This window comes from Oncorhynchus mykiss, chromosome 30 (genome assembly GCF_057628025.1).
Source record: "Oncorhynchus mykiss isolate SJ-2025 chromosome 30, ASM5762802v1, whole genome shotgun sequence".
In the NCBI taxonomy this organism is placed as follows: domain Eukaryota; kingdom Metazoa; phylum Chordata; class Actinopteri; order Salmoniformes; family Salmonidae; genus Oncorhynchus; species Oncorhynchus mykiss.
The window spans coordinates 15223227-15242071 of record NC_143051.1 but is presented as its reverse complement, the minus strand read 5'-3'; the positions used below and the strand labels follow the sequence as shown (position 1 = coordinate 15242071).

At 43.1% G+C, this 18845-nt stretch overlaps 1 protein-coding gene across 1 annotated transcript in view; it reads left to right on the top strand.

Moving 5' to 3' along the window:
- The window catches only part of LOC110487985 (zinc finger protein 385D), a 44404-nt gene extending 35711 nt beyond the window's left edge, over positions 1-8693 (top strand). Inside the window, exons 5-8 of the mRNA XM_021559919.3 lie at positions 5222-5479; positions 5864-6045; positions 6242-6346; positions 7013-8693. Coding sequence (XP_021415594.2) covers positions 5222-5479; positions 5864-6045; positions 6242-6346; positions 7013-7252 — 785 coding nt within the window. The 3' untranslated portion in view covers positions 7253-8693. The remainder of the gene's footprint in view (positions 1-5221; positions 5480-5863; positions 6046-6241; positions 6347-7012) is intronic.
- Positions 8694-18845: the final 10152 nt, after the last annotated feature.

Genomic DNA, 18845 nt, shown 5'->3' with positions numbered 1-18845 from the left:
AAGATTTGATTTGATTTGATTTCAATGACTGTACCGTGGTCGGCCTTGAACTTCAGTGGCTTCAAAGAGAGGGGGCAGTCTTTCCCCTTGTGTGCACTGCGTGCATACGCGTGTGTGTGTGTGTGCGTGCGTTCATGGGTGCATGTGCACGTGTTTGTGTGCACCTGTCTATCCTCACTGTCAAAAAGTGCAGATTGACTAAAAGGCTGAAAGGCATTAAACACTTCTTCCTCTACATTACCCTAAATACATATTAAATACAGTGCATTCGGGAAAGTATTCAGACCCATTTACTTTTTCCACATTTTATTACATTACAGCCTTATTCTAAAATGAATTAAATATTTTTTTCCCTCATCAATCTACAAACAATACACTATAATGACAAAGCAAAAACAGGTTTTTAGAAATTTTTGCAAATGTATTTAAAAAATATCACATTGACATAAGTTTTCAGACATACAGTTGAGTCGGAAGCTTACATACACCTTAGCCAAACACATTTAAACTCAGTTTTTCACAATTCCTGACATTTAATCCTAGTAGAAATTCCCTGTCTTAGGTCAGTTAGGATCACCACTTTATTTTAAGAATGTGAAATGTCAGAATAATAGTAGAGAGAATGATTTATTTCAGCTTTTATTTCTTTCATCACATTCCCAGTGGGTCAGAAGTTTACATACACTCAATTAGTATTTGGTAGCATTGCCTTTAAATTGTTTAACTTCGGTCAAACGTTTTGGGTAGCCTTCCACAAGCTTCCCACAATAAGTTGGGTGAATTGTGGCCCATTCCTCCTGACAGAGCAGGTGTAACTGAGTCAGGTTTGTAGGCCTCCTTGCTCACACACACTTTTTCAGTTCTGCCCAAAAATGTTCTATAGGATTGAGGTCAGGGCTTGTGATGGCCACTCCAATACCTTGACTTTGTTGTCCTTAAGACATTTTGCCACAACTTTGGAAGTATGCTTGGGGTCATTGTCCATTTGGAAGACCCATTTGCGACCAAGCTTTAACTTCCTGACTGATGTCTTGAGATGTTGCTTCAATATATTCACATAATTTTCCTTCCTCATGATGCCATCTATTTTGTGAAGTGCACCAGTCCACAACATGATGCTGCCATCCCGGTGTTTCACGGTTGGGATGGTGGGTGTTCTTCGGCTTGCAAGCCTCCCCCTTTTTCCTCCAAACATAACAATGGTCATTATGACCTAACAGTTCCATTTTTGTTTCATCAGACCAGAGGACATTTCTCCAAAAAGCACGATCTTTGTCCCCATGTGCAGATGCAAACCCTAGTCTGGAATTTTTATGGCAGTTTTGGAGCAGTGGCTTCTTCCTTGCTGAGCTGCCTTTCAGGTTATGTAGATATATGACTCTTTTCACTGTGGATATAGATTCATTTATAACAGTTTCCTCCAGCATCTTCACAAGGTCCTTTGCTGTTGTTCTCAGATTGATTTTCACTTTTCGCACAAAGGACGTTAATCTCTAGGAGACAGAACGTGTCTCCTTCCTGAGCGGTATGACGGCTGCGTGGTCCCATGGTGTTTATACTTGCGTACTATTGTTTGTACAGATGAACGTGGTACCTTCAGGCGTTTGGAAATTACTCCCAAGGATGAACCAGACTTGTGGAGGTCTACATTTTTTTTCTGAGGTCTTGACTGATTTCTTTTGATGTTCCCATGATGTCAAGCAAAGAGGCACTGAGTTTGAAGGTAAGCTTTGAAATACATCCACAGGTACACCTCCAATTGACTCAAATGATGTCAATTAGCCTATCAGAAGCTTCTAAAGCCATGACATCATTTTCTGGAATTTTCCAAGCTATTTAAAGGCACAGTCAACTTAGTGTATGTAAACTTGTGACCCACTGGAATTGTGATACAGTGAATTATAAGTGAAATAATCTGTCTGTAAACAATTGTTGGAAAAATTACTACACAAAGTAGATGTCCTAACATACTTGCCAAAACTATAGTTTGTTAACAAGTCATTTATAGAGTGGTTGAAAAACGAGTTTTAATAACTCCAACCTAAGTGTATGTAAACTTCCGACTTCAACTGTATATTCTCAGTCTTTAGAGGTTCAAACGCAGCACTTTGCTTGTGTGTTTGTAATGTATGCAGATCTGTGAGTATGTATGCATCCACAGCTGTAGGAGTTTGCGTTGCTTGTTAATCTCTGCAGATCTGGGAGTGTGTATGTGTCTTTATATCACAAGAGGTTGGTGGCACCTTAATTGGGGTAATGGCTGGAGCGGAATCAGTGGAATGGTATCAAATACATCAAATACATGTTTCCATGGTTTCCAGGTGTTTGATACATTCCCTTATCATATTGGTGTGCATGAGTGTTTTAGAGAGTGGGAGGCATATTGTTTGATAAATATGCGACATAGTGAGAGACCATTTTGATTTCATGCGATAGCGATAGAGTGAGCTTTGTGATGATGACTTTGTCAAACAGCCTTATTGCCATTTTAGAGAGACAGTCAATGAAAACAGACAAACAAACCCTCACAGGCCTAATCACCATTACCAAGGCAAGGTTACCAAATTCCCTATTTCCAGTCTGTCTCACTGCAGATAATGGAGTATAATCATCTCAATCCAAGCCTCTAATTTTCCTACTCCAGATCCAGATGAATTAAGACCATGGAAGAACTACTCTGAGAAATGGAATCAGATTCCCATAGGGGTAAATCCAGATGAATTAAGACCATGGAAAACTACTCTGAGAAATGGAATCAGATTCCCATAGGGGTAAATCCAGATGAATTAAGACCATGGAAGAACTACTCTGAGAAATGGAATCAGATTCCCATAGGGGTAAATCCAGATGAATTAAGACCATGGAAGAACTACTCTGAGAAATGGAATCAGATTCCCATAGGGGTAAATCCAGATGAATTAAGACCATGGAAGAACTACTCTGAGAAATGGAATCAGATTCCCATAGGGGTAAATCCAGATGAATTAAGACCATGGAAGAACTACTCTGAGAAATGGAATCAGATTCCCATAGGGGTAAATCCAGATGAATTAAGACCATGGAAGAACTACTCTGAGAAATGGAATCAGATTCCCATAGGGGTAAATCCAGATGAATTAAGACCATGGAAGAACTACTCTGAGAAATGGAATCAGATTCCCATAGGGGTAAATCCAGATGAATTAAGACCATGGAAGAACTACTCTGAGAAATGGAATCAGATTCCCATAGGGGTAAATCCAGATGAATTAAGACCATGGAAGAACTACTCTGAGAAATGGAATCAGATTCCCATAGGGGTAAATCCAGATGAATTAAGACCATGGAAGAACTACTCTGAGAAATGGAATCAGATTCCCAGAGGGGTAAATCCAGATGAATTAAGACCATGGAAGAACTACTCTGAGAAATGGAATCAGATTCCCAGAGGGGTAAATCCAGATGAATTAAGACCATGGAAGAACTACTCTGAGAAATGGAATCAGATTCCCAGAGGGGTAAATCCAGATGAATTAAGACCATGGAAGAACTACTCTGAGAAATGGAATCAGATTCCCATAGGGGTAAATCCAGATGAATTAAGACCATGGAAGAACTACTCTGAGAAATGGAATCAGATTCCCATAGGGGTAAATCCAGATGAATTAAGACCATGGAAGAAGTGGTCAAAAAGGGACTTTTTGGACCTGAATGCCTAAACAGGTGCTCAAAGTTGACCCATTTTGTATTCCCGCTCATACAATGAGACATCTATGTCTTCATCACTGGAAAAGATAAACAGTTGAGTTTAATATAATTTAAAAGCTTATTAACAGAGTTGTCCATCTATTTTAAAACATCTTGAAAGAAAACATTTTTTTAATGAAAACAATATATTTTTTAACCTTTAATCTCAGATTCTTCTCATATTCGCATATGTTGTAGCCTAGAACCGATGTGAGGTTTTTGTGCTGTGCCCGCCATTGGTTGAGACACAACATGGTCTTGAATACAGGGTGTCATTTCAATCATAGAAATATAATTCATAGAATGGAGCTATCCCTTTGGACTATTGCAATTCAGCTGGTACACCATTGAAATTGAATTTAAATTTTAACTTTAACTTTAGAAGCCTTTCAAAACTCAAATACCCCACAAGTTTGCATTTCCTACTAGGCAGGAAGATTCTCAGAAACAAAAGAGTGATCAAATTAAGATCCTACATCTGTAGGTCTCCTATGGAGCATTGACAGTATAATTTAAAACAACAGATCTTCCCATTCAACTCAACATTCTCTGATGTGTGGATGTCCAACCATCTTTGTGGTACTATTTGAAAGTCTACATTTCTATTTCATTCCCATTTTAGTACATTTATCAGTCAAAACATGACACCCACCCTGTATTCAAGAGCATGCTGTCTCAACAGATGGCTGGCACAACACAAACACCTCAGATGATGTAAAATAGGGTCTAAGCTACAACATATGCGAATATGAAAAAATGTGGACACATTTTAGATAATTGATGCTTAAGGCAAAAAAAAAAAGCCATAATTGCTATAAATAAATAAATCAATAAAACATTCAATAAATTATAGAATTGTTTGACAACCCTGTTTTTGTAAACTTTTAAAAGACATCAATCTCAACCGTTTATCTTTTCCAGTGATCCAAAAAGGTTAACTTTCAGGACTTCTATCTCTTGAATGTTTTGAGTGTTCCAAAAAGTAACTTTCTGAGCAAGTCAACAATGGGCAAATACTGTATATAATGAAGGCTTTCTTCAAATCAAAAGGAGTGCTGTCAAAAAGAGAGTGAATTCAAGTGGATTTACCCCATAGGAAATCTTGGATTATTACCAAGATTACAGCTAATGAATTTCATACACACTGGTGTGTTTTTATCTGTCTCATTGAGTTATGGTATGAGTTGAGAAACTTGAGATGCTTGCGAAAATGGGCCCTGGTCAAAAGTAGTACACTAGATAGTGAATAGGGTGTCGTTTGGGACGCAGACCCTGCAGTGGTAATCAGCATTAGAGACTCTGTTAGAGGTTGATGTAGGAGAGAAGAAAGCATCAGAGTTAACTTATCTCCCCTCTCTCTCACCACCACTGTCACACACACAAACACTCTCCCCACTAATTCACCATTCACCACACTCAAATTTGTTTTAATTTTACGATGACAGAAAATGGGATAAACCCTTATCACGATGCTCTTTTCTAATCTTCTGTGTAGATGTCACAGCCGGAGCCGTGTTGTCACCACCCTCTGCCTCTAGGGTGGTTCCATCGACCTGCAGCCCATCTGTATCCATGGAAATGCCCTCTGGCCCCTCTCTGTCACTCTGTCCCCTGGTGGAGAAGGAGAAGGAGATGGAGGGAGAGGTGGAGGAGGTTGTGGAGTCGGAGGAAAAGAAGGCTAAGAGACTACTATACTGTTCTCTCTGCAAGGTGGCGGTCAACTCTGCATCCCAGCTACAGGCTCACAACAGCGGTGAGAATGAAGCTTTACTGACCTGTTTGTGCACAGGTGTGTGTCATCATCATGTTGCAACAAGTCCATCTTTTTAATCATTGCTCTCATCGGGTCAATACCACACCAATCGATCACTCACTCCCTATTCCCAAGGGCTAGGCCATTATTGCCATCTTGATCTGACAGGTAAAGTGATGAAGTTTGATTATACCCTGATGAAGACAGCTTGGCTGTCGAAATGTTGGATATTAAATATTTGTATCTGAAAAAAAACAACCAAATAACGCATATTACATTTTTGCTTCTGAGCTCCTAGAGTGTGATGTCCCACTTTGTTAATACTGTACTTAGTTGGCGTCTCTGCTTCTAACCTTTGACCCATCTGACCTTTCACCCTGTCAGGCACGAAACACAAGACAATGCTGGAGGCCAGGAGCGGCGACGGAGCCATAAAGTCATTCCCCAGGTCAGGGGTCAAAGCCAAGCTGGCCACTCCCACTGAGGTGTCGACTGGGCTACAGAACAAAACTTTCCACTGTGAGATCTGCGATGTGCACGTCAACTCCGAGACACAACTCAAACAGGTTAGTTGTATACTCTATTTAAACTGAGATGAGAGGAAAAATATGGATTTTAAATAGGTTTAGTGTTTCCGTTAATTTCCTGTGACCTGATGAATCTATGAGCTAGACTGACCCATGTGGCTAAGACATCGCCTTCTCCCTCATCCCTGTCGCCCCCCCCCACTCCTCTCTCCACCCGCCCTCTCTCTCTCCTCAGCACATCAGCAGTAGAAGGCATAAAGACCGTGCAGCAGGGAAGCCAGCCAAGCCCAAGTTTAGCCCCTATGGTCTGCCGCCTCAACGAAACCAGAATCTGCAGACAGTGAGTACCACATTATTGTCTTTTGGCAGTACTTTACTGGAGGTTTTGTTGTGGACTGTTTGTGGTTTACATCTGGTATGATTGGATTGGAGTTGTTTTGCAAAGTGTTGTAGATTGTGGAACAGGTGTGATAGCGGTATGGTTGTGATCACGTTGTGATTTAATTGTAGACCGGTTGTGATCATGTTGTGATTTAAATGTAGACAGGTTGTGATCATGTTGTGATTTAATTGTAGACTGGTTGTGATCATGTTGTGATTTAAATGTAGACTGGTTGTGATCATGTTGTTATTTAAATGTAGACTGGTTGTGATCATGTGGTGATCATGTTGTGATTTAATTGTAGACTGGTTGTGATCATGTTGTTATTTAAATGTAGACTGGTTGTGATCATGTTGTTATTTAAATGTAGACTGGTTGTGATCATGTTGTGATCATGTTGTTATTTAAATGTAGACTGGTTGTGATCATGTTGTGATCATGTTGTTATTTAAATGTAGACTGGTTGGGATCATGTTGTTATTTAATTGTAGACTGGTTGTGATCATGTTGTGATCATGTTGTTATTTAAATGTAGACTGGTTGTGATCATGTTGTGATTTTAATTGTAGACTGGTTGTGATTTAATTGTAGAAGGGTTTTGATCACGCTGTGTGTGGTTTCCAGGTTGGGATCACTCTGAGGAAGGAGGACTTGGCAAAGCCTCTCGTCTCGCGCCTCTTACAGAGCCATCTCTCCCTCGCTGCTGCTGCTGCCATGGCAACCCTGTCCCCGTTCCATTTGCTCCCTGCCCCTACATCTGGCTCCGCCCTCTTTCAGACTCAGCCCCTCCACCAGACCCTATTACATCCTGCCCCAGGACCTCTCCGTACGGCACATACATCAGTTCTGTTCTCACCGTACTGACTCAGACCTGAACCAGATTTGGCCTACTCCTGACTCAGACCCATGTCAGATGGACCAGAACCCAACTCTGTGGGACCAGTGCAGACAAACTGCAGTCTGTAAAGTTGGAAACAGAGCTGGGATCAGATTCAGAGTATTTATCTCTACTGACCATCTTGGACCAGGGTGTCTATGTTGGTTTTTGTGCGATGTTTGAGTGTGTGCGTGTGTGTGTGTTCATGTGTTCGTTCGTGTGTTTGTCATGAAATACGAGTATTGTTTTTCAAAAATAATTTGTTGCTTACCTTGATACTAATCCCTCTTTGGGTCCCGTTCAAGAATTTCTCAAAAACTGAAATGAATTAAGAGACGCCGATCCTTCATTTTGGCTTCAAACGATGGGCCTCAATTATTTACTACTTAGAGCACAGGTAATCCCCTTGGCTTTACTTCTTCAGATAAATCACAACAGGAATGTGCTCCTTGACCGTGACTTTATTGTCTGGGAGATGCTGCTGTGCACAGGAGGACCCAGGCCCCATGAATCTCTGTAGAGATCAATTTAATCAGACATATGTTGGTATATCTAATGTTTTGGTGGGAGGTAGTCTATAAGAAGGGGTTAACCCCTATCAAATACAACTATTTGATAAAGGCATCCTTAACAGGATTTTTTACAATATACATATGTTCTCTGTGGAGATGGGAGAACCTTCCAGAAGGACAACCATCTCTGCAGCACTCCATCAATCAGGCATTTATGGTAGAGTGGCCAGACGGAAGCCACTCCTCAGTAAAAGGCACATGACAGCCCCCTTGAAGTTTACCAAAAGGCACCTAAAGGACTCTGATCATGTGAAAGAAGATTATCTGGTCTGATGAAACCAAGATTGAACTCTTTGGCCTGAATGCCAAGCGTCACGTCTGGAAGACACCTGGCACCACCCCTACGGTGAAGCATGGTGGTGGCAGCATCATGCTGTGGGGATGTTTTTCAGCAGCAGGGACTGGGAGACTAGTCAAAGTAAAAAAAGATAATTGATGAAAACCTGCTCTTGAGCGCTCAGGACCTCAGACTGGGGTGAAGGTTCACCTTCCAACAGGACAACGAACTGAACCACACAGACAAGACAATGCAGAAGTGGTTTCGGGCCAAGTCTCTGAATGTCCTTCAGTGGCCCAGACTTGAACCAAATCGAAAATATCTGGAGAGACCTGAAAATAGCTGTGCAGTGACGCTTCCTATCCAACCTGACAGAGCATAAGAGGATCTGAAGAGAAGAATGGGAGAAACTCCCCATTGGTGTGCCAAGTTTGTAGCGTCATACTAGAGAAGACTTGAGGCTGTAATTGCTGTTAAAAGTGCTTCAACAAAGTACTGAATAAAGGTTCTGAATACTTCTGTAAATGTGATATTTCCAGTTTGTTTTTTATACATTTGCAAATAAACATTTAAAAATCAGTTTTTGCTTTGTCATTATGGGGTAATTTGTGTAGATTAATGATTTTTGTTTAGTTGAATATGGCTGTAATATAACAACATGTGGAAAAAGTCAAGGGGTTTGAATAATTTCCGAATGTACTTCATCTAAGGAACTGTTTCAGAGGAAGATGTGTTTATAATCTGCTGAATCCCAGTCGACCTTCAGTGACTAAGAATACCAGCATACATCTGAGAGAAAAGTAGAAGTGCTTTTTGGGGATTCTAGTGGTACATGTAAAGTGCTTTTAGCCTAATGGCCACGATGAAGGAAGGCTCTTATATAAACAACATCCCACTCATTAGATCAGATCTCCTGCTGCTCTTACGGATGTGCTTGAAGGATCTAAGAAGCACTGCCCATTCTCTTCAACTCAGTGGTTTGTTTCCAGTGGTTTGAGATGAGATTAGCAAGATGGATTGTGTGTGTGCATGTAACATTTTAGATTTTAGACCTTTATGTTACCTTTGAACCTACTGCATTGCTCATGGAGTGGTCATGGAGTGGTCTCAGAAATAAACCCGATTCCTGCTATATTTTAGATATGCTTCAATTGACCACTTCAATCATTTCAGAGGTCATGGCCTTTATGTTACCTTTGAACCTACTGCATTGCTCATGGAGTGGTCATGGTGTGGTCTCAAAAATAAACCCGATTCCTGCTATATTAGAAACAGTTGCTCCAGTACTAATAACTAAATTGGCCTGGCAAGAAAATCACCCCTCGCTCGATCACAGCAGCATCCTCATCCTCCCTCTCAACATGGCTGCCATATTGCTTACATTCATTCTCTGGAGCCGTGATTGAGAACATCTGTGTGTGGGATACTCAGGGTAATATTTAATATTCCAGCGCTTGTCAGACAACAGACCCCCTTTTAGCCCTCTGGCCAAGCCGGGCTGCTCTGCTCTTCACCTCATTCTGTCTCTCACTTCCTCTCCCTTTCTTTCTCTCCTTCTCCCTCTCCTCCTCCGTCTCAATCTCCCTCTTGCAGTCTCACTCACGCACACACACAATAAAAACAACACATGAAGAATCTGAAAGCGCTTTAAAGCAACAAAAAAATACAAGAACTTTAGAGAAAAACGATTTAATTCATGAGATGGAAGGTCATAAGAGGGTCGGGAAAGTTCATGGCTTGAATGTTCATTGGAGGAAGGTGGTCAAAGGGGGCAAGCAAACAAATATGGTCTCTGAAGCAAGTCTGGGGGGCCGGCAGGCAGCACGGTGTCATCTAGGTGTCTCACCATCCCTGCTGTCTGTGTGGCTTCTCCATGGTAGGATTTGGATGGAGTTTAAACTCACCTACTCCAGTTCATGGACTCTGTATAAGTGTAGCTAGTTAGCTACTCCTTCAGTACTAACAAAATGAATCACCCACTTGAGTGAAGCTGTGGCAGTCAAGTGGTGCCGGAAAGCACACCACATTTCAATAATAACTCAAAAGTAGCCTTCCAACTTAGTCTTCCCTTAGATCCTCATCACTGCACAAATCTACTGTGCCGTCTTGCTTTCAGCTTCTCTCCATCCTCAACCTCCGGACACTGGCTGGCATTCGAATCAAAACAATTGCCAGCTAGCCAGCTAACATTAGCTAGCTAGCCAAACAAACAAACAGCCTAAGTCTGTAACTGAGGTGGCCTGTAATGATAAAAAGAACGGACACAAGTTTATGTCTGCAAAGTTCTGGCACTTTATTTATTCTGAAGAATGTTTTTTTTTCTCTTGTTCAATTGTCTATTTTCTTGATTGTACTTTTAAAACCTTCACATCAAACAAGTGCACACTTTCAATTACACAACATAAATGCACATTACCTCAAGCAGAATTCTAAAATATTCCACAAATAACCCTGTCTTACTGTATGATTTCAAATGAAAACCAAAATGTATATCACATTCATACAACAGAAACACTTATATATGAAGACAAAAATAACTGAATGTATTTCTACACGCTGCTACTGATATAGAAAACTGACAACAATACATTCAGCTGTAAAATAGTGGCACCTCCGTAAAATCGTCTCTCTCTCTCATGCACCAGCACTGTCTGCACTAAAAGTCCACGGTCCAGACTGAGCGTGCACGGCCAGTTTACCAGCTCATGAGCACAATTTTACATAAAACCAATAACATGTAAAACAAACTCAGAAATTCCTAACAAATGGATTCTTTATAAAATCTCCTAGACAAAATTCAGTACAAGTGAGCTACTCAGTAAACATAGTCTCTGTGACTTGTAAATTGTTTCTACCTCAGCTAGCATCAAGCTAACATATACTCTCACTCATTGTAAATCATGTTCTTCTCTCACTCAGTTCGACACAAAACCAACACAAAACCATTCCTAATGTGATAATACCTTAACAAAGTTGTTTTACAGCATGTTATTACATATTCATTCTATATTAGAATGTTTGGAAGTTCTGTTACATACGTGTAATAGTAGAAAAAATGGACACAAGTTTACTGTCTGCAAAGTTCTGCCACTTTCTTTATTCTGAAGAATGATGCATGCGCTTGGCCAGAACTTGCTGTTTCTCCTATTACCACAGTGCAACAGCGCCATCTATTGGCTTGATGGAATACTAATGCTAAAGCATGCAGAATATGCCATTTAGATTAATTAAGACAAATATATAAACAAATTGGTTAAAAAAATATCAAAGGGGTGTCTGTTTTTAGTGAGTTTGTTTTCAACCCAGTACACTCTCCCCTCCTCTTTTTGATGACTCCTGACATCTATTTGTTTGCTGTCTATAGTCAAGTCAATTTCTATTCAGTGTCGAGCATGTCCAGACAAGTGGTGTTCCTTCGTGCCAGTAACCTACTTGTAACACTAGATAAGTCATTATGTTTCCAGGCACCATGTAAAAATTGAGCACAACTGCGTTTGCTCCTTGCCTCCATAACTGGTATGACAGTTGTGTTACGTGGAGTGGAACAGACAAAAAGACTGGGATGAAGTAACCAAGGTATTTATTGATACACAAGGGGAAGATGGAGTGCAGACCAGGGGAAGCTCGGGCGGGTTGCAGGAAACCAGGTGCGGAGACTGAGGCTGGAGCGAGAGGGGTTGGAACAGAGGTAAGCAGGTCCGGAGGGGGAATCCAAGGGAGCAGTAGAGTGGGGTAACCAGGTAGTAGTAGCAGGATGACGTGATGTAGGACTGGAGAGAGGAAGCAGAGTCAGAGTGGGCAGAAGGACCAGAGATTACGATCTGGCAGCGTGGAAGTGGCAGGGCTGAGTATTTGTAGAGGTCTTGATTATGGAACAGGTTGCAGCTGGTGGGGATCTGCTCTGACTCCAACACACCTGTCTCCACCCACACAATCACACACACACAGAGAGAGGGGGAGAGGGAGAGAGCACTAAGGGAGTGGGGCAGGTCAAGGAGACACCGAATGAGCAGTAGAGGGCGTGGCAGGAGCAGATGTAACAAGTTGTCCCAGACTCTCATAGCTAAGCATTTCTCTGGGCCTTCCAGTGTGCTTGGACATTCTCACAGGTAAGTCTTCCTTTCCATTGACCTCTTGCCACTGTACTAGCACAACATCTTGGAGTTCCTCCTGCACTTCATCCTCCACTCTGTGCTGTTCAGGTCCTTCAGACTGCTGCTGGATCTGTTCTATTTTCTGTGCCACTGTAGGTTTGAACTCCAGAGCAGTAGCTTGCAGTCTGGTATGTCACTCTGGTTTACTTGGTTGTTGTCTGACATCGATCTGATGGACCCGAGGACTGTGCTGGTTAGTATAGTAGCTTTCCTCTTCATCTGAACTGTCAAATTCTTGGTCAATCAGGTTACTGATGGTTGTCTGTTTTTGTCTTGGTGTTTTCACAGGTTTGGATAGAGTGTCTTGATGCACAGGCAAATCATTTACAGGTAACAGGAGGTTCCGGTACAGCACACAAAGAGTGTTGTCTCCAGACTCTGACTGGATGTTATACACTGGACCCTCTCTAATTCTCTCCACAACTCTATGTATTGTCTTCTCCCAGTAAACACAGAGTTTCCCGGGGCCACCTCTTTCCGATAGGTTCCTCACAAGGACTCGATCACTTTCACTGTTCTCAGAAGCGATTTTGTTTGCATCTTGCATCTTTGTTGCCCACTTCTCTACGGATGTTTGTTGGGTTCTTGTCACTATTTCTGGTTCGAGGTTGAACAGTAGGTCGATAGGAAGGCGTGGGGCTCTGCCATACAGGAGGAAAAATTGTGTATCCCGTTGCCTCGTGCCTTGTACAGTTACAGCCATGGATGATGTTTGGTATATGGTCTTTCCACTCTGTCTTCTTCTCTTCTTGCAGAGTACGGAGCATCTGCAGGAGTGTTCTATTAATCCGTTCCACAGGGTCACCATGTGGATGGTAGTGTGAGATCCCTGCAGATCCCTGAGAGTGTGAGATCCCTGCAGATCCCTGAGAGTGTGAGATCCCTGCAGATCCCTGAGAGTGTGAGATCCCTGCAAGCTGCTGGAGTCTCTGGAACCGGTTGTTCGCGAGCCCTTGGTCGTGGTGAAACTTATTAGGGTAGCCAAACAGAGGAACGAAGTCTTGGAATATCTTCTCAGCTGTAGTTTTTCCTGACTTGTTCTTCATTGGTTAGGCCTGTGCAAAGCGTGTGAAATGATCGACCAGTACAATAATGTATTCATAGCCTCCTTTGCTTGGCTCAAGGTACATATAGTCTACAGAGAGAAGCTCAAATTGTGCACTGATGGTGATAGAACCCATACGTGCTTTCTTTGGAACACAGGGACTGCAACGATGTGCGCTGAGAGTCAGGAAGCAAGAACAGGAGTGAGTGTTTTAATAAATAAACAAAACAATTAACATGAAACACAAACAACGCACCAACATGAAACAGAGACAATAACACCTGAGGAAAGAACCAAGGGGAGTGATAGACATAGGGAAGATAATCAAGGAGGTGATGGAGTCCAGGTGAGTGTCCTGAGGCGCTGGTACCCTTGACGATGGTGACAGGTGTGCAGGATAATCAGTAGCCTGATGACCTAGAGGCCGGAGAGGGAGTATACGTGACAGGTGTGCGGGATAATCAGTAGCCTGATGACCTAGAGGCCGGAGAGGGAGTATACGTGACAGGTGTGTGGGATAATCAGTAGCCTGATGACCTAGAGGCCGGAGAGGGAGTATACGTGACAGGTGTGTAGGACAATCAGTAGCATAGTATAGATAGTCTCTAAATTTGTCACAGATCGCCCATTTAACTGCTAAAAACTCAAGTTTGCCAGAATGGAGGTGGTAGTTTTTCTCTGCTGGAGTTAACGATCTGGACCCATACCGATTACACATAGTCTCCCATTCGGATGTTGGTAAAGGACAGCCCCTAGACCCTCATTGGAAGCGTAAGTGTGGAGCAAAAATGGTAAGTCACAGTCTGGGTACGCTAGTATGGGTGGATTGGTTAGCATGTCAACCAACTTGGCTATGATGGCTCTGTGTACAGCCGTCCACTGAACTGGTGTCTTGGGATGCCATTGTCCATTGCTAACCTTTTTGGCCTGGGTTTTTCCTTTGGTTGATTTGGGCTTTTCTTCTGATGGACTTTGTAGCAACTCAAATATGGGTTTGGCCATCCTGGAGAAATCTTGGATGAACGACATGCAGTAGCCGAAGAATCCCAGCAGTGTTCTGACCTCTCCAACTGTCTGTGGGTCCGTCTCCTTTAGCTGCAACACAGCCTCCAAGTCTTTTGGGTGGATTTGTACTCCCTTGCTGGATACGATCTGACCTATGTACCTCACTTGGCGTCTGAAGACTTCACACTTTTCGGGCCCAGTTTGATACCGTGCTTCCTTATCCGACTAACCACTCTTCTTAGGCCTTCCACATGTTCACTGAACGTCTTGGAATAGCAGAGAACATCGTTCAGATATGAAGATCAGCTGTCGTCTCTCATGCTTTCTGGAACTCCTTCCATACACCTCTGGAAAGCTGGTGGGGCGTTGGTCAAACCAAAGGGGATGCGAACCAACTCATACAGACCCCAGGGGGTGCTGAACGCGGTGGATAGTCTTGAGCATTCATCGACAAAGCCTTGGTGGTAAGCACTGCCTTGGTCGAGTATCAAGAACCATGTGTATCCCCATAGGTTATCGAGCAGGTCTTGTAAACCTTGGCAACGGATGATGGTCAGGGATGGTCTTGCGAAACATCTCCCTGAAGTTGACACATAACCACAGGCTGCTGTCCTTCTTGCACACGCAGACCACCTGGGATGAATATGGAGATTTGTTGATCCAGCCTCTCTCCAGTAGGTTTTGGACATTCTTTCATTTCTTTGTATAGAGGTTTCGGAATGGAGTTGTAACTTTTCTGGACAGGCGTGTGATCCTTCAAGTTGAGTTTTAAGGTTCGGAATGCAGCCCATATCTCCATCTTCCTGTGCGAACACATCAGATCCTTCATATAGCATTCTTCTAACTATTTTTTGTTCCTCTTCCTGTAGATGTTCTAAGTCAACAGGCGGGTGCCATTTGTCTCTGGACCCAACTGGTGTGTGACACTCTCTTCTCATGGTGAAGCTGAGTGGAGCATTGAAAAGCATTAATAGACTGACTCACATGCTTCTTCTGACAGTCAGGTGCTGTGATGACAGGTCTGATGTCGTCCATCAACTCTACCCAACCCAGCACTGTTCTCTGAGAGAGATAAATGTCATGTTGTCTGGAATTCTGAATTTGAATCTTTACCACCATCGAGGCTCCACAGGACACATCCACGAGGCATAGAAACAGCTGAAAACCTTCTGGGCAATGGCTGTCCATGGCTGGCTCGAACACAATTGTTCCTCCCTCCGGCCAGGCCCTGATTCTAAATTTTAACTCAGCTATTTGACCTGTAGGAATGGTAAGTCCTTTCTTTCACACTTTTATCAGACAGCTCTGAGACATTTCTTCATTGGCCATCACTTTAATTGCAGAGACCATGGTTTCAACCGCTTTTTATTTTACATTCATCAACTCACTCAGCAGTGCACTGAGATTGACACCATCAGTCTGTTCACTGTTTTCTCTGAGTTCCTCTATGACATTAAAGTCTAGTACTGGACAGTCTACACAGCTCTGACTAACTAGCATAGGCACACGTATGGCCATTTCCCATGTTTACTACTAAGAAGCTACAGGGACACTTCAATTCATCCATCAATGGGGACAGTAGTTCAGCTTGCTGCAGTCATGTGGAGCTGGCCTTCAGTTAACAAAGTCTCAATGGTTTGGATCTCAACACTTGGCAAAGAGTTCTCTACTGGCAAACAGTGCTGCTACATCAGTAACCCTCATCAACCCAGATACCTGCTCTGCAACCGGGGGTGCTGCATGTGCTGACCAAATCAAATCAAATCAAATGTATTTATATAGCCCTTCGTACATCAGCTGATATCTCAAAGTGCTGTACAGAAACCCAGCCTAAAACCCCAAACAGCAAGCAATGCAGGTGTAGAAGCACGGTGGCTAGGAAAAACTCCCTAGAAAGGCCAGAACCTAGGAAGAAACCTAGAGAGGAACCAGGCTATGTGGGGTGGCCAGTCCTCTTCTGGCTGTGCCGGGTGGAGATTATAACAGAACATGGCCAAGATGTTCAAATGTTCATAAATGACCAGCATGGTCGAATAATAATAAGGCAGAACAGTTGAAACTGGAGCAGCAGCACGGTCAGGTGGACTGGGGTCAGCAAGGAGTCATCATGTCAGGTAGTCCTGGGGCATGGTCCTAGGGCTCAGGTCAGTTGAAACTGGAGCAGCAGCACGGCCAGATGGACTGGGGACAGCAAGGAGTCATCATGTCAGGTAGTCCTGAGGCATGGTCCTAGGGCTCAGGTCCTCCGAGAGAGAGAAAGAAAGAGAGAAAGAGAGAATTAGAGAGAGCACACTTAAATTCACACAGGACACCGAATAGGACAGGAGAAGTACTCCAGATATAACAAACTGACCCTAGCCCCCCCGACACATAAACTACTGCAGCATAAATACTGGAGGCTGAGACAGGAGGGGTCAGGAGACACTGTGGCCCCATCCGAGGACCCCCCCGGACAGGGCCAAACAGGAAGGATATAACCCCACCCACTTTGCCAAAGCACAGCCCCCACACCACTAGAGGGATATCTTCAACCACCAACTTACCATCCTGAGACAAGGCTGAGTATAGCCCACAAAGATCTCCGCCACGGCACAACCCAAGGGGGGGGGGGGGGGTGCCAACCCAGACAGGATGATCACATCAGTGACTCAACCCACTCAGGTGACGCACCCCTCCCAGGGACGGTATGAGAGAGCCCCAGTAAGCCAGTGACTCAGCCCCTGTAATAGGGTGAGAGGCAGAGAATCCCAGTGGAAAGAGGGGAACCGGTCAGGCAGAGACAGCAAGGGCGGTTCGTTGCTCCAGAGCCTTTCCGTTCACCTTCCCACTCCTGGGCCAGACTACACTCAATCATATGACCCACTGAAGAGATGAGTCTTCAGTAAAGACTTAAAGGTTGAGACCGAGTTTGCGTCTCTGACATGGGTAGGCAGACCGTTCCATAAAAATCTATAGGCTCTATAGGAGAAAGCCCTGCCTCCAGCTGTTTGTTTAGAAATTCTAGGGACAATTAGGAGGCCTGCGTCTTGTGACCGTAGCGTACGTGTAGGTATGTACGGCAGGACCAAATCAGAGAGATAGGTAGGAGCAAGCCCATGTAATGTAACCTTTGTAGGTTAGCAGTAAAACCTTGAAATCAGCCCTTGCTTTGACAGGAAGCCAGTGTAGGGAGGCTAGCACTGGAGTAATATGATACATTCTTTTGGTTCTAGTCAAGATTCTAGCAGCCGTATTTAGCACTAACTGAAGTTTATTTAGTGCTTTATCCGGGTAGCCGGAAAGTAGAGCATTGCAGTAGTCTAACCTAGAAGTGACAAAAGCATGGATTAATTTTTCTGCATCATTTTTGAACAGAAAGTTTCTGATTTTTGCAATGTTACGTAGATGGAAAAAAGCTGTCCTTGAAATGGTCTTGATATGTTCTTCAAAAGAGAGATCAGGGTCCAGAGTAACGCCGAGGTCCTTCACAGTTTTATTTGAGACGACTGTACAACCATTAAGATTAATTGTCAGATTCAATAGAAGATCTCTCTGTTTCTTGGGACCTAGAACAAGCATCTCTGTTTTGTCCGAGTTTAAAAGTAGAAAGTTTGCAGCCATCCACTTCCTTATGTCTGAAACACAGGCTTCTAGCGAGGGCAATTTTGGGGCTTCACCATGTTTCATTGAAATGTACAGCTCTGTGTCATCCGCATAGCAGTGAAAGTTAACATTATGTTTTCGAATGACATCCCCAAGATGTCAAATATATAGTGAAAACAATAGTGGTCCTAAAACGGAACCTTGAGGAACACCAAAATTTACAGTTGATTTGTCAGAGGACAAACCATTCACAGAGACAAACTCTGATGCAGTATCCAAATCCCAAGATACAAAGAAATACAACTTTTATACTGTCCCAAGATGCAAAGAAATACAACAATACATGACAAAACAACAAATGGTGTCTTTTCCATTTTTAACTGTGTTTTTGGAATTCTTCTCACAGACACAGGAATGGTAACTTTCACACAACAAAAATAAATAACTCCTCTCCTCGATGGATGGAGACACTCAGTCCAAAAACTTGCGGTTCTGACCCATTGCTCAGTGTGTCTTTGGTTGTTGATGTGTTGTTGGTCTCGGTCAGTGACTGATAATAGTATCAGTCAGTCATTGTCTGTGGCTGATAATAGTTCATCAAGTTGATCATGCAGATGAAGTAGATAGGACAATCCCTTGTCCTCCAGCTTCAGTATCTCCTCACCCATGATGTAGTCAAAAGGTTCTGGTTCGTTAGACTCCGATGCCTCTGGAATGTCTCTTTCGCTCTCGTTGTCTAGTGCCATTGATAGTGTGTGCAGCTGGCTTCCATTCATTGATGGGCGGCACGTAGCCTAGTGGTTAAGAGGGTAGGACTAGTAACTGGAAGGTTGCAAGATCAAATCCCCGAGCTGACAATGTAAAAATCTGTTGTTCTGCCCCTGAACAAGTCAGTTAACCCACTGTTCCTCGGCTGTCTTTGAAAATAAGAATTTGTGCTTAACT